We start from the raw sequence: 24,023 nt of genomic DNA, 5'->3' as shown, positions 1-24,023 counted from the left end.
GCCGCATTTTTCGCAAAACGCGAAAGAAAATCGTAGAATGCTAAAAAAGTAGTATCCACTTTCGCAAAAATGCGTACAGGAGGTACGCAACGAGTAGACATCCAACCATCAATCATTACATTAGGGGTCATTCAAGTATTACGTCAGCATTGGGGGGGGGTTTCAGATTTGCTGACTTTTGATGACGGGGGGGGGGGGGGTTGCAGGTTGCTTACGTCATCAACCACCCTTTTTGAAGATATGAAATATTCTAAGCTGATTGACTAAATTTTGCTGACAAGGGGTGGAGGGGGTCAGTGTTTTGCTGACAGGGGGAGGGGGTCAAAAATGGCTAAAAATCTGCTGACGTAATACTTGAATGGCCCCTTAGCATCGTAGCATTTTGCTAAAGCTTTTCCCCCCATTTTCGATTTTTTGCGAAAGGAATTTTTTATCCAGCTTAAACCCTGCTTTGGAGGTAAAGGAGGTATATACCTTGAAAAAGAGTGTAAAAAATTGTCAATATTAACCCGTTTGCATATCCGGAAGTTGGTCTACAATTACCTACAATCTTATGCGTGTATTAATAGGGTTTGTATAATAAAGTGTCAACAGCAAAGCATGTTCTTTACATTCAATGCGTATTCTTTAGTTGAGAAATGTACTTACATCATTCGCGAATTTTCTAGCAGATTTCAAAACGGTTCAAAGTGGAAGGATTGTTACAAAAGCGTTGTAAAATATTTTTTTTGGGATCTCGACAAATATAATTGTAATTAATATTGGAAGGAAGAAATGTAGTCAAACCCCGCTATAACAAATTTCAAATATATTTGGCTCGGTATTTTCGATGTGCAATGTCAGAGAATGGATCATTTCGCAAAAAAATCATGAAAAATAGCACAAGCTATGTCTACGAATGTATGTTATCATGTTGTCTCCAAATGAATGATAATGTACAGTAATTTTAAAGAGAGGAAAAAAAATCGATTTACATTAGTTGGTCGATTGCAATTATCCTTGTTTTTTTATCTTCCTCGGTTTCACCGTATCCAGTCCAATGTCGATATCTCGAAGTGCATCAGGAAATTAATATCAGTTCAAGTTACAAAACTTAACTAACGTGCATTATTAGTTGGCTAAACATAGCAGTTCTGGCACTTTCCTCAAAAAATACGGCTTCTCGTCTAAAATACGAATAATTATAAATGATCGTGTTTTATGCATATTAAATTGACAAATAATAAGTGGCTAAAAATATTAAATTTAATATTATAAGGCACACAAATATTTAATAATATATTTTTAGAGTTTAGGACCAGGAAAAAATATGAGGAATATCAAGAAATTTCAGTCGAAGACGTCGATAAAGTTTGTTATAGCCGATTCTTATACTTCTAGTATTCGTTATAGCGTATAGCCGTGCAAAATTACTGTAGGAAATATGCCGAGACTAAAAATTTCGTCCGATGTTTCCAGAGATGGTTTTCTTTTTCTTTAAGTCGGGTTCACTTTGACAAGGTTCAGCTGTGATAACAAAGCCATTGGAGAAATCTTTATTCCACGAAAGTTGAATTTGTGGGACCTTCAAGAAAATTCGTACCAATAATATTAGTGAGGATTCGATATTATTGAAAACCCCACGATCAACGTTCAGAACAAATTATTATCAATTCTCGTTTGTCGTGATGATTGGCAGGGGTTAGGTCGTGTTGAGTGCCGTTTCAGGAGGTGCTCCAAATCATGGGGCAACGAGAAAATAATTGCAGAAAAATTTAAAATGAAGATGTGTTTTTGTCTATTTAAAAAAAAAAGAGTGTGTTGGACAACGCTGTGTGTGTGAGAAAACTTTCGTTGGGATCATAGCTGCAAGTTTTCTGGATCATTTTAATGGTGCAGCTTAAGTACTGGAGGGGCGCCCAAATGTCTTGCACGGGTGAGAATTTTGTCTCGAGCTTTCCCTGATGATTAAGTACCTAGTAAAGCCTAGCGTCGGGGTGGGGGGGGGGGGGGGTGCTACTTTCATTGTTGGCATCACTTTAATTTTACTAATTTTGTTCGAAAATTCAAAGTTGTGTTTCTCCCTCCCAGTCATAGACAGTTTGTTGGTTATATGGACGGGAACTACAGCGGATTTTGCAATCAGCGCGTAAAAAATCACTCGACCAGCGGCGGATGTAATTCAGTTTGTTGTAGAAGCATCATCAGCGGTTTTTCCCCCTTTCCCCTCCGTTAGTTTTACTCCCGGGAAGACTGATTTTTTTCTTCTCTCTGGGTTCCAACGTTGGCTTCGCCACCGTAAATGGAAGTGGCGACATCATGCTATTAACATCGTGGCGAATATGTATTAGAAATGAAAAAAAAAGTGACGTATGAAAAGTGCCATCGTCCGAGTGCCGTCATCAGTCGGTTTCAACAGAAACTCCTAACGTGTCATTTGCACGCGTCCTCTTCGCAATTTTCCACGGGTTCCTGCTTTTTGTGTGTGTGTGTGCTTCTTTTAAATCATTTCTTTTTCTGTGAGTTTTAGGCAGAGTGGAGAAAATGTCATTGAGTTGATATATGATTATAGAATGTTTTTCTATGCAAGGAGGCTTTCGGAAGATGGGAAACGGGTGACGCTAATCCGGAAAAAAGCGGTGTTCAGACAGAAATTTGACGGATTATAAAAATTTCGAAACACGATTTTTTCTTGACTGTATCGCCAGTCAAAAATTTTATTTGCATTCTATCTTGCATTATCAGTGTCCTGTAAGAGCCCTACAACCTTCCGCGGAGCACTTCCCGCAAGCTCAGTGCGTAGAGTTCGAGGGGTTTGGATATCTTGTGCGCCCGATAACTTATGCAGGTCACGCACTGACAAATCAAGCCAAGATCCATTTTTCGTCTTTTTTTCCCCATCGATCTATTATCATTATGTCTGTTAATTGCCGTAAAGGTCAGTGGTGCAGTTGTTCTCCTCCTCCCCACACAACTCCTCCTCCGGTTACTTATCTTGACCGGACATCTAGTCTGAAACAAGAGCGCAGAAAAAAAAAAAAGACTCATTTGCATTCTTGCATCGTGATTTATTCGGTGTTCGTGTTCGTCGAATTTTACAAAAAATTGCGTCGAATCATCGTTGTATATACAACGGTCGAACTCGTTCTTAACCTCACCACTGCAGTCATTTTCATAACGAGTGTTAAAGGTGCCGACTCCGTAACCCAGATCCTCCTTCGTGCCACAACTGTCCTCGTTTACATTGCTAGAATGAGATTATGGATTTGTGCGACGTTAGTTATGTTATTTCTGGAAGAGAACGGCCATGTGACATTTTCGCGTGTTCGCACGTGTCAATCGACTTATATTTCCCAACGATCGCAAACAGTTTCGTTATAGGAGTAATGTATTTTTAAACGGCAGAATTGTGGGTTTTTTGTCAGAATATATGTATCTCAAACTTCAGTCAAGAATTTTATCTTTTAAATCCTTTTTCAATGCTATGTCACACCGATGTTCTATCCAAACTGTGCGCGTGAATGACTATGCATGGTCAAAGGGGCATTTTTTACAATATTAGTCACTGCACGCGGGTGAAAAAAATTGACAGGAAACGTTGTAGCACATTAAACTTATTGCTAAAATTCTGTCACGCCAGAAAATAGTATTTTGCGAATATGTTATGCCTATTTTTTTTTTCACATAGCAGTACAGTATTATAACAACATTCATTTTTATTAGGGCTGGTCCGATTAATCGGGTCGGTTTAGGGCCGTATTCACTGATATGGTTTAAACTGTAGTCACAATTTTCGGATAAGAGATCAACATAGATTGGTTAAAAACCTGAATTTAACCGATCCTTGTCGATCGAATACTGCCGTAACTCTCTCGATTGATTGTTAATCGCAGTTAAAACTTCAGATCGACTCGATCATTCCGATTAAAATTTGCGTAAGAGTTAAATTTAACGTAATTTGTTTAACGAAACCGATTAGATACCTTAAATTATGTACCTATGTAAAATTTTGGATATATGTGACCATATTTAAAAATATTTGAATCGATATTTTGATCAAATTTTTCGGCATGAGAGAATATAAGTCCAACTCAACGAAAACTGGTGATTTCAGTTTCGAATGGAGTTTGATGAGAGTTTTAGAAGACGACCAAAATTTGCTGTCGCCACTGTATACGGCAGTTTTTCGTATTCTTGGAAGCATCAGTTAATCTCCTAACAAGTACCACTTGGGAGAGGTTTCTATGAAAGCTAGCTACAGTATGATCGAAAGTAGTTCCAAAGGCAATGACTAACCTAAAATAACTGATTCAAAAAAAACCACGGGGCAAGATCCAAGTAAAGAAATTCCGCATTTTCTGACAAAATATATATATGAGCATATTACCATATTAAATTGCTTCAAGTGGGTAACCTTAATTTCTTAATCTATTCCTACATTTATTTGCATCTGGCGAATAGGTGCTTGAAATGAATAAAAATATTTTTGTAGTATCAATTAAATCATTGAGTTACGAAACATATTCGAGTAAAACTCGACTAACCAGTCGATTAATCTATTAAAAAATTTTGATCAACCCCAGTTAAGTTTTAATCGATTCCCAGCCCTGATTTTTAGTCGACTTTTTCCGGTGAGTGAGAGCGATATTTGATCATTTTTGTCACACCACGGTCATTTCCTGCACACGAGGGCTAATTAGACCGGGACCTATAATAAATTTATTGCCGATTCCGAACAGCAGGCTTGTTTTTATACTCATCGAGGGGGTTGGTGCGCTAACCTCTCGATGTGGGACTCCCTGCGGTAGCAATTTTTTTCTGCGGTCATTTCGCCGTTTCTGTTGTACCCCTGTGTCAGGAAAGTTTCTGACAAGGACGAACCGGGTATCGAACTCGCGACACCTCTAAACATCCTTCGTTACTTTAGACGAGCATCATATCGACCTTGGCTACCGCGCCCGAGAGAGCGAATTTCAATCAGATTTCTCAATTCCATCAAGGCATGAAATTAATTTGCGACTAAAGAAAAGCAACACTAAAGAGCAGAGGCGGATTTAACGGCGGGCGCGCTGGGCCCCAACTTCTGAATGGCTGCTCAAAAACCGAATTTTACACTTTTTTATAATTTAAAGTGCCCAATGTTTTCTTCTGTGCCCGGGGCCTCAACCGACCTTAATCTGCCTCTGCTAGAGAGTACTTTGGGGGCTAAGTGACACTCTTAGGGCGTGGTTTTATTTTTTTATTTTATGTTATTTATTTATTTTTTTATTTTTTTTTTTTGGGCTCTTGACACGGCACAAACTTAGCTGTTTTATCGTTTGTCTGTGTGGTTATATTAGCCGTGTTTGATATGTAAGCATGACCAAGTTTAAAATAAGACTCTTAAAATATCTTATAGACCTTGAAGAGAGAGAAAAAAAATATCCAAAGCCGTCAGATAAAAATTCAGTGTAACTTACTACATGCATATTTAAATTAAGAATTATAAATTTCCGAGTGGAGGAAACGCACTGTGTGCGTATTGTTCTGGTAATAAATTAGCCATCTCATCGTGTTTGTTGTAGTCGAGTCTGGCCAGACTCGCAGAAAAAAGTCTGAAAAAAAAATGTTTTGTAGTATCAATTAAATGACACAAAACGGAATAATTTATCTACGATGAGTGTGCGTGATTGGATTTGAATAAACGGTATCTGCTTTTTGTTCTTAAATTATTTTGAAAGTTAATTAATGAGTGTCAGACATTCCGTACTCATGAAATGCTATCTGAAAACGCGAAGCTCGGCTGAATTCAGCTCATACGTTCATAATAAATGTTCATAATTTGCCACCATTGCAGAGCTATTTGCATGGCTATGTCCCTTTAATCTAAGGTAGTAGTAGAAATGCGTCGTCGTCGTAGGGAAAAAATAATTGGTTCTGCGAAAAAAATATATTTTAGTAATAAATAATTTCTCGACAATTTGTTTTTTACTACTGTTTCTTGCGTCTTTGTCGATTTATTCATCAACTTTATAAAATTTTTCCGGCCTGAAATGATATTGTGATGAATTTCACGACGTTCAGTTTCGGATGAAGATTCCCATCGATGGGCGACAGACGCATTAACATTCAGACTCGCATGAATCAGTTTGAAGATTATAGCTCGGAGCTGACATTCCTGATCAGCTTTTCACTGCGGAAATCACTGCAATGTCGTGCCGTGGAAATAGGTTGATGCCTCTCTGTCTCTTCTCCCAAATGATGGGGTGCGTGTGTCCTTTTTTGGAGCCCGGGAACCGAGGAGTTCGAGCAGGCTCTTTTTTCGTGAATAAAAAGACTTCTCGGTGTTCTTCTTGTTGGGGATTTGCCACGGGATACCCTCTGCTCTAAATTTAGATTCAGCTGAAAACGTCTTTTTCCCCTCCCCTTTTACTCGTGGATTCGTTCTTGTTACGTCTAGCTGACTCAACCATCATTTCCTTCCTTACAATATCCATCTATGCATCATGTATGAATACGTGCATGTTGCTGATCCTCGTAATAATAACAAGGATCCGTAGGGTAAAGAACTTTCTCTCCTTAGGGTTGCTCCTCTCTTCCGTATAACGGCACTTTTCCCTTCAGAACGTCGCCAACTAGGAATATATTTGTGTATACACTTTTTTTCAAATAAGGGTTTAAAAGGGCTTTCAAGGTCGTTCTTTTAACCTAGAAACTGCTTATATAGTATATGTGGTATTTTGCCCAGGGTTTTTTTTTTTTTTTTTCAAACGCGTCACATGCTTAGGAATGTTTTGACGATCGTGCAGTGGAAAAAAACGTGGGTGTCATCATTCATTTTTATTTTCCCCATAACTGTTTCCCTGCTCAGTTGTGTTCAGAGTTGACTTTTTGATAAAATGTGGAAGGAAGAACGGTAGCTGCTATATATTTCCAGTCCATTCGAGTGAATGTTCGGTGATTCGGTTTATGTGCCTTGGACCATTGCATCACGGTGACAATGTTTAGACCCCCCCCCCCCTACACACGGAGCACACGCGGGTCCGGAACCGCATGCCTTTTCACATCAGCACATCTTTAGACTCATTTTTTTCTCACCTAGTGAACGCTATTCATGGATGGCGCTTTCTTTTTATATAGTATTTAATTTTTTTTTTAAGTTTTCTTTTATTATTTATAAGAATAAAATTGTGAAGTTTGGACAAAAGGAAGGTTCTACTTGTACTAAAAATATTCTTAAAAAATATTTTGATATAAATTGCTGGCAAGCATTACACATGCTAATTTTTTTTTCTCAAAACTAAGTTTTTTGTTACATAAAGAACATTTTTTCAACCATCACTCATTTAAATGTCTTGATAATCTGTGTCTGGGGTGACTTTGTGCCAAGGTTCCAACTATGTGCCAGTCATGGATCAGCCTGTCCCTGGAGGGACAGAGTCTGGGCCGTGACTGGTTTGTCAGTCATGGATTTTAGGACGCAAACGCTTCCTGGAAGTGTATGGATGAACAATCGGTTTCAAAATTTTTAAGGATTCAGGAGCTATAGGTGATTCACTGACAGCATTTATTGCATCATCTGCTGTCAGCTGTTGTCTAAAGAATTTTTTGGGTTATATTGTGATTTACACGAAATTTTTCAAGTGCGTGTAAACCTCTCCTGGTGCAGACAGTGTGTGTTTCGTAGAAGCTATGTAAGTTAATATTTCTATGTAGAAGTTACTTACGATAAGAAATGCCCATTTGAATTTTTAAAAATACTGTATTTTGGCAGAAATATAACGCATAAACAAAAAAAAAAAAGAAAAAAAAGGGAATTCAGGTGGTGACTTTGTGCCACCTTTTTCCCCCCCCCTTTTTTCACTAGTTTGTTATTGTCTCGGCAATTGTTCGCAAGTATGTGTGGAAGCTGGGTAGTCGATCCTACCGCAATTTAATAAAACACTTGAAGAGGCTCTTAGTGTGATAAGAAAACAGATATTCACCATTTTTGATCATATTGGGGAGGCGTGTGTCATGGCCGTGAAGAAAGTTGGCAAATTTTACTCATGGCCTGACCCAGCGACGAAATTAGGTATACCAGGTGCCGAATCATAATGAAAATCAAGAAACCCAGACCAATTGTCAGGGACAAGAAGTTTGTAGTGGATTCGAAGAAATTAATGTTATATTTATAGTGTGTTATTTTTTAAGAAGAGCCATATTTTGGAGTTTTAAGTCTTCTATATTTTTGTTAATGTTTCAGGGAATTAAAATGCTCCAAAAAAGTCAAAATAAATGCTTTGTTTACTTAAAAATATCAATAAACTATTTTTTTACGTTTCGGAGATTATTTTATTTAAAAATTCAGAAATGGCCTAATTTTGGACAGAAATAATTTTTTCAAAGGGTTCCAAGTAAAGTTAACAACCGGAATTCAATAAAAATGGGTGTGACAGGCGAGAAAAAGTGATGGCGCATAGTCACTTCCCCATGTGCATTGCCAAAAAAAATTCACCGTCCTTTCTCCTTGTAATCATAATATTTTTTTAAACCAGAAATCGAAAGCTGAGATGTGAGGCTACCTTTAGTAAAATAAAGCGGCCTAGGCAAAGCATAAGGGAAGATATCAAGGAAAAGTCTCAAAATGTGTGTGGTACAAAGTCATCCTAAAGTTGCTTTATCCTTTATCTCAGAAGAAAACGGATGGGTAGACACGTATGTGGGTACATCCTATTGATGAGCAGGGACCTTCATATAGTGTTTTTAAGGGTATTTACGGCAAGTAATTAAACAAATTCCATTCAAAATCATCTTTAAAAGTAGCCAAAGATGCTGGACGACCCGGACCCGCGTCGTGTGAATATCTCCATATAACCTAATGTACAAAACCTGTAGGTGCGGATGCAGAGCCCGCACTTAGGTTTTGGCACATGCGGACGCCATCCGGACCCGCACGAACACTTCCAAGTTGCGGGCGCATTCCGCATCGTCTGAAAGTCTCTCCGTATGTACCAATAGCTAAAATTTCTTCCGGAACAGCATCCGCTCCGTGTGATAGGACCCCTAGGAACAGTCAGTGCTGGAAAAGTTCTGAAATTACATCCGCATTCAAAATCATTTATACATAAATATACTTGGAATACTTTCATTTGTGTTGAGAAAGATGAAATTCAGTAAAGTGTGAAGACATCCTCTATTTATTTATTTATTCTTTTACATGCCCCACCCATTGCCTCATTTTCGAGATGTACGGCGTTGGAAACAATGTGAATTCCTACTCTTAAGAAGGGACGGAAAATTGCAATAGAAAATTTATTCTAACTCCACCCTAAGGTGTGACTTGAGCTGTAAAGTGTGTTCACTTTTTCTATACATATCGTGAGGTCGAAATGCTATTGATTGTAATAGTGCCGCTATCAACGCAAAGCTATTGGAAAAAATATATTTTTAATGGGATGAAACAGAACTAATTATATATACCGTATCTGAATCAGCTTGCTTGGGGAGCCGGAAAATGACGAAATTTATTTTAACGGTATGATTTATACGCGACCTCCATATCTTGGAGCCATGGCCCCCACAAAGGGGGGGCTGGCAGGGCTCTAGCCCTGGGGCCCGGGACAGTTCTCATCATTTTTTGCTTTTTCACGATATAAATTAACTACAGAGGGGGCCCATGAAAAGTCTAACCGGGGGCCCCGCAAAAGATCCTAGCCTAGGGGCCCCGCTCCAGGATGTGGGGGCCATGCTTCTATTCTAAGATTTTTTTCGGGCCCCCAGTCCAGACTTTCATGGGCTCCTTTATACCGCGGAAAGAACAAAAAATGATGACTCAAAAAGACCAAAAATGAAAGGCCCGGAGCCCTGTCTGCCCATCCTTGTAGGAGCTATGGATTAATGATATTTACCTACTACTCCATAGCACGATCAGCTTCTTTGGGGAAGAAGGTTGGCGACGGTGGCGATACAGCGCCAAAATCGGTAAACTCGGTGTCAGATTAGGGAAAGAAAATGTAATACCTAACTTTGGAAAAATGACTTGCAGAATAGAATTTTCAATTTTTATTGTATAAATAATATATAATAATATATTGTATAAAATACTGTATTACAACTTAAGTATAAATCAGTGAGAGAATATATTTTTAAGCACAACAAATTGAAAAAAAAATGTATGTGGCATTTTATTTTGACTGAAAAAAAGAAGGGGGAAAAATTTGCTCTCTCATTCCTTTCAAATTCACTACTTGATCTCCTATAAATAATAGAGGGATTGATAAGATAAGATTCAAGTTAGAAAATACCTTTGTATGTGAGCATTGTTCTAAAATTTTATTTTTAATTTCATCACATAGATGTGTTGGCATGCAGAGGTACAAATGTCTATAAGTGAAACATAATAAATTTAAATAAATGTTTTCCAATTGTTTCTATTTTTAATTATGCAAATACACATGGGCAAAATCAAGAGAATTTGCACATTGTGTCTATTTTCAAGAAAAGTACTGAAACAAAGGCACTTATAATGCCACAGAAGTATGCAAATATTCAGTGTTGAATACGTAAGTGTATGCGTGTTTGTGGGGCGGGCTGTGACCACATAGGGAATGATAAGGGCACAAGGCATTTTCCACAATTCATGTGCTTGTACTCCTCTGTGACATTCACTGTGTTTCTCACAAGAGTTTGGTAAATTTTATAAGCTATCAGGTAAAATGAGTAGCCACAAACGTATGGATGATGGAATGAGATGGAGAATCGTCGGTAGATTGGAGGCAGGGCAATTGCAAGTGCAGATGGCTACAGAGCTTTTGTTATGCCCAGTGTCATCTGCAATTTGTTGAAACAGTTTCAGGACACTGGATCCATATCTAGAAGACCTGGACAAGGTCGTCGAATACCCATGACAACCAATGAGGATTGTTATTTGGCACTTTCAACGCGGCACTACAGGACTGCTGCTGCATCACAGCTCTCACGTGAGTTGCATGCTGCCACTGGAACTCGAGTTTCATGGTTTACTGTTGCCCGAAGACTTCATGAGAGACGGCTTTATGCCAGAAGACACGTTGTTTGCATCCCGCTAACTGCAGCACACAAGAGAGCGCGTTTAGCATGGGCAGACAACATCAGCCTTGGACCAGACTTTAGTGGAGCACTGTGCTCTTCACAGATGAGTCGAGATTCATCCTGGACACTGATTCTCGATGTACACTCATCTGGAAAGAGCCTTGTACCCGATACCATCCCTCCCACATCAGGGAAATGGACCACTATGGTGGTGGTGGAGGTGTCATGGTCTGAGCAGGCATCATGTTGGACCGCTGGACAATGCTCATCCGCATCAGGCTCACCTGGTCCACGATTATCTGGAAAGTGAGGATATTCGGCGTATGGATTGGCCAGCCAGATCTCCTGACCTAAACCTTATAGAACATGTCTGGGACGCTCTTGGGAGGGTAATTGCATCCCTCCATCCCCCCTCCGAGAACCATCCCGGAACCAAAAACTGTGTTGCACTGTGCGACCTGTCTGACTGTGAGAGGGGACCGTACCCCATATTAGACTCATTTTCGGTTCGATCTCACAACGTAGATTTTGGACATTCCTGCAATGATGAGCTCTACTGACAATCATGCGTGCGTACTATGACTTTTGTATCGTACATATCTTTCTCTGTTATAACTGTGTATTCATACCAAATTTCATTGAAATCTGTCCACTAGTTTTTCAGAAATTCGACATAATGTGCTAATTCTCTTAATTTTGCACACGAGTGTACCTAGATCTTGTATTACAAAAGATCATTTTTTTTGCAAAGAGCTATGATGCAATTATGAAATTCCCAAGTAATTTTCATGTTTCTGACAAGAAATGCAGAACTTTTTTTCATGTACACAAACATCAAACATGGCCCCCCTCTCTGTCCCTTGTGGGATGTAAGCAGGTCACCTTAATTTTCTCATGTACAGAGTCAGATGCATCAACATGAAGAAAATATTGAGGGTGGACTACGAGGTCAGTGCCATTTTAACGCATGGGCCCACCTAGGCATAGCCCGTGGGCCTGAAAAGAAGAGAAGCCTCACAAAAACGAGAACTCTGTGAAATTTTTGAGAATTTTCCAGGTAGAGCCTGAGAAAAATCACTTAGCCTGGGACCCATAGTGCTCTTAAGATGGCCCCGTTGGAGGTGCCAGTCATCCCGTATATACAGGACTTGAACCTGTATGCAGGAAGGGTGTGTTGTATTTTGTAAATTCATTAATTATTGGGGTGGGGGCTCATTCCCCTTACAAAATTTACTGAGGGGGACTCAAATAGCCTCAGCCTCCAGCACCTATGCCCAGACTATCAAAGCATGATACTGTACTAACTCTGTTGAAATTCCTGATATTTAAGAGTTTCTAGAACCAGTCTGGCATCCCAAAATTGAGATTGCATGTAAACATAATGCTTACTTATGGCTGAAATATAAATTCAAGGTAATCATGTTTAAGGTAAATTTTTTACTTGTCCTCATCGGAAGCCTGCATGCATGAGACATTTAAAGATTAACGCTCAGAATTTACAGTATTTTGTTTCTGTGAACATAGAGAAAAATATAAATGAAGCCATTTCATGAAAGTGTAAAATTTCCTGTTCATTGCGAAAGAAATGTCATGCTTTGTAATTTCCATTCAATAAGGGAAAAAGAATGCTAATATTTTAAGAAAATCAAATTTTGTACATTTGACTGAAAAATTTTTGATCTTTTAAGTTTATTTTGAGAGTTTTTTAATAATTCTAATTAAAAAGCACTTGACATTTTCCTGGTAAAAATAATTATTTTCAATTGTATCGATAAGAAATGCATGAAAGAATATTTATGAAAATTCATGAGAATCCTTTGAAATCATATCAGCAAAGAAATTTATTGAAAAGGCTGACTTTGATTTTTTTTTAGCATTAAGAGCAGCTAAAACTTAACTTTTAAAGTATAAGCCACTGCTTTCTTACAAAAAATATAAGTACTAATATCTTAAGTTTTTGAACCAGAAATTGTCTTCAATTGGTGCAGACATGCTCTCCTCTATTTTGTATAAAACATTTATACTTGTTTGAGCAAAAACAAGACAAGTTCAAGACGATTTGTTTATAAATAAGTCTGGTCCAATTAATCAGGTTAGTTAATTGATTGATTGTTAATCACATTTGAAATTTTCAGTTGAGTTTACCATGTGTTGATTTTTTTTTCAACTACCATCTCTTGTCATTATCTATGTGCACACACTCTATAACCTCACACTCTGTAAAACAAGTTTATTACACTGCTGATGCATTCCAAAAACATAAAAATTTTAGTATCCATTGTGCATCTTTCACGTTCTGTGCGAACATCAAATTTGAATATTGCTATAGTTATTTTAAACTTGTGAAACTTTAGGCCCTACATTGCAGTCAGTTCTTTGAAGTTTTTAAAGTGACACACTTTTCCAAGCCTGCACAATCCTCCAATCCGAATTTATCACATTCCTGAGCTTACGCGAAAGGGAGGGGTCTAACCATGCCCATGGGCCAATATAATAGTGGTATATATTTTTCAGGAAAAAACTTCACCCCCCCCCCACCCAGAAAATATTAAATTTTGAAACACCTCTCCCCCCTCAGAGAAAATCCTGCCTATGCTTACACGTACTACATAATCTTGCCTGTTCTTTCCATGATTGACAAATGTCAATGTTGTGTTCAGAAAAGTGTTCTTGTACTGAAACTGCGTGGATCACAGAATGCCCACTTACATGGGTTGCATATACAATGCAGTTCATTGGAAAGTTCTGTCTTCCAATGCTCAATACATTTTACAATGCCCAAGAAACAGGTGCATATACTTTGGACAGAATATTGAATACCAAATCATCCGATCAATTCCCGATCTCTTGTCAGAGATCTGTTCTTTCCTCATAGTAAGTACTACACAGAATGAAAAGTAAAAACTATTCTTCTTTCCTCGCATTATTTTATTCTCTTAATGTTTTTCTACTGTATCACTGCATTCTAAAAAGTGAAGAAAGCTTCCACAAAGCAAAAAACGTTCACATCCTGTATCTATTCAGTAAAGATCATTGGTGATCTGTCGTATTTATCCTGTCCCATGGGGGGAAAATTTTTGAAGTCTCACCAGCTAGCAGCAACCATATAGCATTAGGCTTTGTCATCGTATTTACAAATTTTTTTACCCTGATGATGTCACACATGAATAGGAAATCCGATTGATCTGGAAAGGTGTTTATGCTGATGTGTAAAGATTATAAGGTTATACACATAGAACTATACAAGGTGTTATGCATTTAAATAAAATGCAGAAAAACATTTTTTTACCTTCAACTCTTAGGGCCTAAGTTTGAAAGATAAAACAGCTTGAAAAATGTGACCAGACTACATATCAGTAGGGATTAGAGAGTTTACTCAATTTTTTTGGAAGAGATTTTGTGAACATTCTCTTTTCAATCCCACCAGTGTGTCTTTTTATCCCCTCCCCAAAGGTAGGTTTTGCAGGCACCCATGGAAGAAAGCAAGCAGTTCATTCAAAGAAAATTGGTACTACTGTATTGGCCAGAGCTGATCATAACGAGGCACAACTAAATTCTAGTAAGAGGAAGGATTTCATGAAAGAAAGAGACAGGAATTTCTCATTTTGTGCCCGTCAAGTCATCTGTATCCACCCATTAGTATAAGGCGGCTTGTTATAGCCACAACCAGAGGTGAACAGAAATAAACCCCACCTACTTTCCTTTCTCATAGCTCTTTTCTTATTTTTGAGCCATGTGTGTTTCACAATGATTTTTGATGATTCAGTGTAACATTCATACTATTTGACAGGTGAGTAAAAGCAAACCCCATAAGTACATTTATGATGACTCTATTGAGTGAAGATAAATTCGATGAGAGAAGTTAACATCAAGTTCAGAGAGCGATGGGCAAATTAAGAGACTGGTGCAGACTGGATGTAACGAAACCTCCACCACCACCTCAATTCTACTTTAGTGGCACCCCAGGCATACAGGTCCCACTGTACAACGTTTCAAATTCATTGAACTATTTCCACTTTTTTTTCTTAATGAATAAGTTATTGAAAACATTGTAACATAGACCAATGACTTTGCTACAGAGTATATTTAACAAAATAATGTAGTACCAAAATCAAGGATAGCGTATTGGTCAAACAAGAACAATCCACAAAAAAAAAATTCCAAGTTTCTAGGTGCTATATTCACAACAATATTCAAATTCAAAAAACGGAGGAAATTAGGGAAAGAACAAGCATGTAAAACTGTTATTCTACATTTAATGCTGTTCTTTCCCAGATTTCTTCTGTATTCCGAATTCAAATATCTCTGTGAATATAGCACTTAGAAACAGGTACAGGGGAATTTTTGAATGCCTGTTGAGCATTTTTTAAATTGAAATGATACTTCTGCTATGGATGGTTGATGAGATAAAGGCAGAGCTAGCACTTACAGGCAGGACCGTAACTAGGATTTTAGCCACCCGGGGCAAACCAGGGGGGGGGGGTTAGGGGAGCCGTTGCGCCGCCTCCCCCCCCCCCCCGCTTTTGAAAATACGCTAAAAATAGTGTATATACATACATACATACATACATACATTGAGTACATGTTCTTTGCCCTCCTGGAAAAAGTTGAAATGACGGCCCTGGGGCAAACATGGTTCAGCCGCACGAGGACAACATTATTTTGCCACACCCACAACTTTAAAATTTGATAATTTTGTAACAGTGCTCTGTGTTCCCACCTAAAACTTCCGCCCCCTAAATTTTGCCCCCCTCTAGTTCAGGCCCTGCTAACAGGACACCCTGTATAAAGAGTTCATGAAAACTAACTTGCATATTAAAGATAATTGGGGCAAATATTCCATGAAACTTTGTTGAACATAGAATTATCCACGAAAAAATTATTTCATTTGTATGGTAACTAATCAAGTGCTAATTATCAATATTTTTCTTAAACTTCAGTAAAATGTATTGAAATTTAACGTACATATATATATATGAATATTCGTAGCATCGCATACTGAGTACCAACAGATAAGTTAATAGACTGTGACATTTATCCAGTAAATATGGAATGTCCACAATAGAAATTGATTTTATATTGATCATTCAAGAAACTTTCGGTTCAATCATCGTAAATTCCAGTAAAGGAACACATAATTTTTGTCAAATAATTAAAAAAAAATTTATTGCAACTTTCATACATTTCATTCACGTTCTGTGGTTTCTTTAGTAATTTTTTCACCATTACTGATTAAAAAAAAATTAAATAAGTAAGTAAACATTAAACGTTTTCCTGGAGTGAAAATGTATAGAATTTATTAGAATTCTTGAAGTTAGAACACATTTAAAAAAAATGTTAAATGTTATCAGACAGACTGACTTTGGATCTGCAGTAAGAGCTAATGATTTACGTTGAAAGTTATATAAGTCACGACTTTATTATGGAAAATTGCTGTATATTTTTTTTGCAAAGAAGCTTTACTAGATATTTCCATGTGATATTGCAAGCCTATATATAATTTCATTATTTTCAATCTAATACTCTGTTGTGAATGTAAAAACGTTGATGATCGAGATTTTCATGTAATAATATTGATTCATATCTCTTTATTAAAATTACAACCTTTTAGTATGAATCCAAAAAATAGACAGAAATTGGTGAAAATGATAATTTTTCTCATTTTTCTCCAGGAAATCGGGGGAAACTGATTTCCTAGGTTTCATAAACATTTAACCACTCGGTGAGGCCATTGTGGCTAGCGTACAATAGGCCTATTCATGTCGTTGACTTATTGTTGTAATGGGAGGATCACCAATCACAGAAAATCTGGCTCCCTGTTGGTGAGAATAGGGGGAAAGCATCGCCTTTCCTGAACAGGCCTTGCCCATTTTCATAGGATTTATCTGAATATGTGTGACTGTCGAAGGGTTGATAAATCCTTTATAATAAAAATTAAATGCATCCTCTTTAGTAAAATATTTAAAACATTTAGTAAATTTAGTAAAGATGAATATTATTCAATTTCAATAATTTTATTTTCTTGGTTCAGGCACCAAAGCAACTTAAACATCTACATCTAAAGAATATATTCTTTTTTTTTTTTTTACTGGTAATACTTCTATCTGATGTTGTTAAATAAAAGATGTTGAAAACTGAAAACATTATACGTACTACATCAGTGCTGCTCATTGTATTTCTGCAGACGTTCACAGCATGGTGCAATTCTCATTTGAGAAAAGCTGGGACTCAAATCGAAAATATTGAAGAAGATTTCCGAAATGGTTTGAAACTCATGCTTCTCCTCGAAGTCATATCAAGCGAAACCCTGCCAAAACCCGACCGAGGTAAAATGAGGTTTCATCACATTGCCAATGTTAACAAGGCTCTTGATTTCATTGCAAGCAAAGGAGTCAAACTTGTTTCCATAGGAGCTGAAGGTAATTCAATGATGTTCCTTGTTTTTGTATTTATTGAGGTGTTTTTTTAATTTCTTCATTGGTTAGTCATCAGAAAAAAAATTCAGATCATAATTTAGTACTTTAGTTTTTAAATTTTTCAATGAAAGTCTTTTGCATAGTTTGCCAAACTTTTTGTTCCATCGCCTGCTTCTTCAAAAATCTTTTGTTCTCATCGCCCTACTCAATATAACCCATAGGATTCTATACTAAACCAACAACTTCTACCTCCCTCCTGATATATTTCTCACTTTGGGAAAATGATGTATAGCATACTGGATTGCTCCCATCATCTATTGATGCAACAATGGTACTCTTTAAATAGCTAAAAGCGACAAAAGTCAGTGAGTACTTTGTGTAAAGTATTGGACCATTTTTCAAGCATTTTATGCAGGGCTTGATGAATTAAAATTAAAGAAAATTAGGGAGAGCCATCCAAATTAAATTAGGAGCGACAAATTTTTTTGAGAAAAAAATGCTCCAAAATAATCAAATTTAATAATCTAATCTAATTTTTTAGACTTTTCCAGGACTTGATTACTTCTTTTTCATGTTGAGAGACACACTGATATAAATTTTGAAAATTTTGCATTGTACTCAAACCTTTATTTAGTAACCACATCTAGAACATATTAGGTGGCAATGCCTTTTTTTTAAGTCACCATATTGTGACCTGTCACCTGGGATTTGTCAAGCCCTGGTTTTATGAAGCCAATGATATCAAAATAATCTTCGATAAATTGTGCAGAAAATACTGCAGTTTCGGTTACAATTCTCATTAAAAAAGCGGGTGTTTACAAAATTTTGGTCCCAATTAATATTCATATGTGCAAAATTATACACAAACTTGCATGGTTATAGTCGTATCATATAACTTTGGGGGGGGGGGGTATGTGGTAGAATATAGTATTTCAGTTTTCTCAAAGAAACCTTTGGTTTTCCGGTCATATTTTACCATTTTTTACATGAAAACTATTTCTTGAAACTATCTCAATTTCTTTTACTCCTATCAGTTTTGGGATAGAGCAGTTCTACTGTATATAAACACACTAAATAAAAAAAAAATAGTGTTGCAGAGAATGTTATTTTTCTGTAAATTTTATTTTTTGTACATTTTTATATTCATTCATGTTTACATTTGTATTGTGTAGAAATAGTTGATGGAAATGTTAAAATGACATTAGGACTCATATGGACCATTATTCTAAGATTTGCTATTCAAGACATTTCTGTAGAAGGTAAGTAAACTTTTTTATGATGAGTTTAGGGTCATAAAAAACATAGTTTATGCTTATAATTTTTTTAATGATACTTTATAGATACTGTGCATGCAAAATTATAACTGGGAGCACAAATTTATCACCTTGAAAACGAGGAGTTTGAGTGAGGCATTTGTTATGCAATTAGGCTTTCTTGCAACCTCTTTTTTTCAATGTTATACCATTTAAATATTTATAGACCATTAACCTGCTAGGAATGTTTTTCATTAATTAATGACGTTGTATTACTGTGTTATCAGTCATGTACCACTGTGTTATCAGTCATGTACCACTGTGTTATCAGTCATGTACCACTGTGTTATTAGTTTGAAGATTGTGAAAAGTAAAAGTTTGGATACTGTGCATGCCACTTTATGTGATCATGTCGAGGATACAGGGTTTTTGATAAAAGTAACAGATTGATAGCCAGCCATTTCCCAACTCATGAATGACCAACATATAGATATATGACAACAACATATAGCAAAATATTTGATGTTGGTGGTGAATCCTATATCAATCTTAATGACATTTGGAATCAATCTTAATTGACATGGTGAACATTTTCCTACTAGACTCTTTCTGCTCTCTCTAGGTTGATTTTGCAGAATTATGTGTTTTTAACCGTTTAAGGGCCAAACTATGAACGAAGTCACTTATTGTTTTGAAATATGGAATTCAAGGTCCTTTTACATGCCTATATATGTATAGATCAACTTTGAAACTTGAGAAAATAATTTTCTTCGTTTTTCACGATGGTCCATAAATGTAACACTGGCACTTGGGGAGAGGTGAAGGCAGAAACTAGTTTAACCTATATTTTGACAATTATTTATTTCTGGAGTAAAGTTGGCACACAAAATTTTCTATTTTCTACTACAAATTCAAATTAATTCACAACGCATACCAGGTTTTTAACTCAAAAATGTGAGCAGAAAATTCACTTTTTTTTCTTATGTTCATGATAAAAGAAGGAAAATATCTCTCTTTGATGGACCTGTATGTCCCATTGGTAGCATTTATACTTAGTTGCTTTTTTTTTGGTGAACTTGCACACCGTCCTTGCATCGCTATGATGGCCATCAGATAATCTGGCATCTTTTTTCAGTGGACAATGGGGACCTAGATGAATGATTCACCTGTCCTTCATTCATAGAAGATTCATTGTCACTTCTCTTTGGAATTCTAAATGCGAAATGTGATCCTCTTTTCTCAACTCTGAATGAATTACCCAACATGATATAATGGCCATATATGGTCTATAATGGCCATATGGCAAATCTTTTTCGAATGGTTCGACAGCTGTGGTTTTGATAAGGTTCTTGAAATAATTTTTTTTTCTCCCATGCAATAGTTTTTTTTTTTCAGATTTCTCAAAACCTTCTTACCTTTTCTTGAAGTTTTCACATGTGTGTGTTGAACTTATGTTTTGTTTCTTTTTCTGCCGTACATCTTTTGAATAACACGCTTCTGGAGTTTCTAACACCTCATTCTCGTTGTTGCAAAATGTATCTACCATTCTACATACATTGGAACTGTTGTATTTTTCAACAATGTCCTTTTCATTCATGATGTTCTCAGGTTCATTAGCAGGTAATTTGCATACATCTATGTCCTCTAATTCGGAATCTGTAAGAGTTTCTAAATATCTTACAACTTCTTCTAATGTGAGATATCTCTATAACATGGTCATGCACAGCTGAACATAAAAAGACTATGTGTGTGATTGTTAGTCTCGGTTTGATTAGTTTGCAGTTCATAAAACATGTATTTCTAAGAATGCAAGAATAAAAATACCTAATATAAACAATCCACGCCAAAAAGTACATTTCTCTGTGTCATATTACCCGAAATCCACTCCTAAACATGTATCAAATGATGACAACACCCTTTGGTTTGAACAAGAAAATTGAAACAATGTTTCATAAATGGAACATGAATTTTTTAACTCATGTAGCTTGTTCATATGTAACAATACAAAAAAACTAATTGATTTACTTTGATTGATATATTAAGTGGTAGAAACACAAAATAATTTTCAATTTACTTCAAAATTGAAATTTTGGCAAATTTTAATCAAAATGGGGAAAAATGACAAATTTCAAAATTCTGTCAAAATAGTTTATATTAACTTGAAGTCTTTGAATTCAAGAATACTTTGAACTCCTCTCTATATATGATAAAAAACCGGAAATGTTTGAATTAATTTTTATTTGATATTTTTGCAAATAAAAACTATGTTCCATTTATGGAACATTGGCCTTTAAATGGTTAAAGATAAGTAACTGTATAAAATGTATTTATGTACCATATATACAAATGGTTCTCAACCTGAGAGAAGCCATATACTGATTGTGGAATATTCTAAGGGGGCCATGAGCAAAAATCTATTTTAAATTAAAGACATCAATTTTTTTTATTGCAACAACGACATGACAAATTAGTACAAAAAGACAAATGCAGTAACACAACTTCCCTGACACCACTCAGCCCCTTGACGAGGGCTGAAATTGAGGAATGTCGACAGAGCCTGGGTGGTGTACGGTTTAAAAGTAAAAAAAAGTAGCACAGAACAAAAATACATACCATCCATAAAAATAAACATAAATTAGGAACATCACTCTGTGACTCCAAGAAACTGAAAAGAAATCAATTCAATAAATAAAAATGATAACATGGTCACCAGACCATGTTATCATTAAGTGATGTCTACTGTGTTTACTTTTTTTAGGGTTGTTTCACGGCAGCCTACCCCAGGGCTGTAACTACAATTTTCTCGGTGGGGGGGGGGGGGGGGAGAGCAAGCATAATTTTGCAGCCTCCTTCACTAAAGAAGTGAGTGATTTTATAACAGTGCTTTCTGTTTCCCCTAAATTTTGACTCCCTCTGAGATTTTGATTTCCACTTTCGGTGCTTGCCCTAGCTTACTTAAATTTTGTTATTGATTTCTTAGCATTTCATGATGCAATAAATTGGTTAGCCTACCCCAGGGCTGTAACTAAAGCTATGTAAGTTAAATGTAAGTTAAAGCTATGTAAGTACTAAAGGCTGTAAGCTAAACCAATTTTCTCGGTGGGGGGGGGGGGGGGGCAAGCATAATTTTGACGCCCTCTTGATTGCCACTTTGGGTGCTTGCCCTGGCATACTTAAATTTTGTTATTGATTTCTTATCATTTCGTGATGCAATAAATTGGTTAGAGCCGTAACATACTGAATTTATATAAATTGATATATTATGAAACCTCTGCAATAACGTTGACTCATTCCTTAAGTAACCAGCTTTAAGGAGCAGAGAAGTGACCCTTTGATAGAGAGGAATAAATGTGTGAAGAGGTTATTCTTTTTTTGGAAAAGTTTCACAGTAATGAAATATTTAAATGAAAGCACCTATATAATGATCAATTGGTTTACTTATGTTACCAATATTTATTACGTTAATACTATATTTATTACAGTAATATTATTTTTATGTGTAAATGTCAAACTGATTGCACACTATAAACACGACAAGAATGTCAAACTCAAAAGAATCTTGATAATTAATGATACCGATGTTCTGGGGATAAATTAAAATCAACTCTTCAATACCATTTGCTTCTTGCCTAATCCTAAAGAGAATTATCATTGTATACTAAGAAGACTATTTATTTAGCAATAACATTCTTTAAATAGATAGGAATAATTAGAAACAGCATCCTGACTTTCATCTACATTCTTGAAGTGACTAATGTACTTGCTCTGATGACTTAATACAATTTCTTGCTATTTGTCATCACAAATGAGAAACAATATATGCTGAATTGCATTTAAATTTTAAAAATGATTTTTTTGTCATCCATATCATACTATTCCTATGATTTCTAAGGTTTTGAATTGATGCTTAATTGTTACTTTCAGAAATGACTGCCAAAGAAGGTTTGCTGTTATGGTGCCAAAGGAAAACTGCTCCATACAAAAATGTGAATGTACAGAATTTTCATCTCAGGTTTGTCAGATGTCATCAAATGCATTCAATAATGGCTAAATTGACATGCATTGATTGCTTACACTAATTTCAATTCCTAGGTTTTAATTTTTTTCTTTTATTTTCAATTTCCAGTTGGAAAGATGGTCTTGCCTTTTGTGCCCTTATTCATCGTCATCGTCCAGATCTACTTGACTACAGTAAACTCACCAAAGTTAGTTTTTTCTTCCTTTCAATTGCAATTGAATGGTTTGGTACAATTGAACCCTGAATTATTAATTTTTTTTTCAAGTCTCTGTGTATGTAGTAGTAGTGTTAATCTTCACCCTGATTTAGCAGTTCTTCTCATTTTAATGAATAATATCTGTCTCATCTAAGTAATTAAATTTGGGTTTGACTATAATTTCATTCTGTTCATTATACATTCTTCCTATAGTTTTATTTTTATTGTTACTTGTCAATCAAACCCTTTTTTTTGCCATATTGGTCCATTATTTCTATTTATTTTAATAATAAAATAAATACACTCAAGCCTGTTTTTGTGCGGTGGATAGGGGCCACATAAAAAAAATCGCACAAACTTCACGAGTAGCTATAAAAAATATTTTTCGCAACACATTTAAAAAATACTTTTTTTATGCGGTGGATAGGGACCGCATAAAAAAAGTTTCACGTAGAAAATAACTCAAAACCTTATGACATATCTAGGAATTGCTTTTTTAAATGAATTCGGGGCACGAGGCTTGGCAGCAGGGCCGCAACTAGATGCTTGGTCAGCCGGGGCAACAAAATGCATTTTAGCGCCCCCTCATAATATTGAAGGAGAGATTAAAGAGTGAAATTTGTGCCCCCTCTAGTACAGTGCCCGGGGCACCAGACCCACCTGCACTCCCCCTAGTTGCAGCCCTGCTTGACAGATACTTGGAATCTCGCCAAACCTTTTGGAATCTGGGCGCGGTAGCCCGGTCGATAAGATACTCGCCTGAAGTACCAAAGGATGTTTAGAGGTGTCGCAAGTTCGATACCCAGTTCGTCCTTGTCAGAAAACTTTCCTGACACAGGGGTACAACAAACAAAATGGCGACTTGACCGCAGCAAAAAAAAATTGCTACCGCAGTGAGTTCCCCATCGAGGGGTTAGCGCACCAACCTCTTGACGAGTATAAAATACAAGCCTGCCGTTCGGAATCGACAATAAATTGTAGGTCCCGGTCTAATTAGCCCTCGCGTGCAGAAAATGACCATGGTGCGACAAAAATGATCAAACTTTTGGAATCTGATTTAGAAAATACACATGTGAACATGTTTAAATATTTTATTTACATATGTAATTATTTTGCACATACAAAACGTT

At 36.4% G+C, this 24,023-nt stretch overlaps 1 protein-coding gene across 2 annotated transcripts in view; it reads left to right on the top strand.

Moving 5' to 3' along the window:
* Positions 1 to 24,023, top strand: part of Actn (alpha actinin) — an 80,913-nt gene that overhangs the window by 18,541 nt on the left and 38,349 nt on the right. For both annotated transcript variants that reach the window (XM_089237972.1, XM_089237971.1), the window contains exons 3-6: positions 17,195 to 17,429; positions 18,599 to 18,685; positions 22,604 to 22,691; positions 22,806 to 22,884. In XM_089237972.1, coding sequence (XP_089094098.1) covers positions 17,195 to 17,429; positions 18,599 to 18,685; positions 22,604 to 22,691; positions 22,806 to 22,884 — 489 coding nt within the window. The remainder of the gene's footprint in view (positions 1 to 17,194; positions 17,430 to 18,598; positions 18,686 to 22,603; positions 22,692 to 22,805; positions 22,885 to 24,023) is intronic.

The sequence above is a fragment of the Pholcus phalangioides genome, unplaced genomic scaffold (assembly GCF_987345545.1).
Source record: "Pholcus phalangioides strain wild (caught in Gottingen) unplaced genomic scaffold, Ppha-v1.0 ptg000010l_1, whole genome shotgun sequence".
In the NCBI taxonomy this organism is placed as follows: domain Eukaryota; kingdom Metazoa; phylum Arthropoda; class Arachnida; order Araneae; family Pholcidae; genus Pholcus; species Pholcus phalangioides.
The sequence above is the reverse complement of the archived record's forward strand: the minus strand, read 5'-3'. Positions and strand labels throughout refer to the sequence as shown.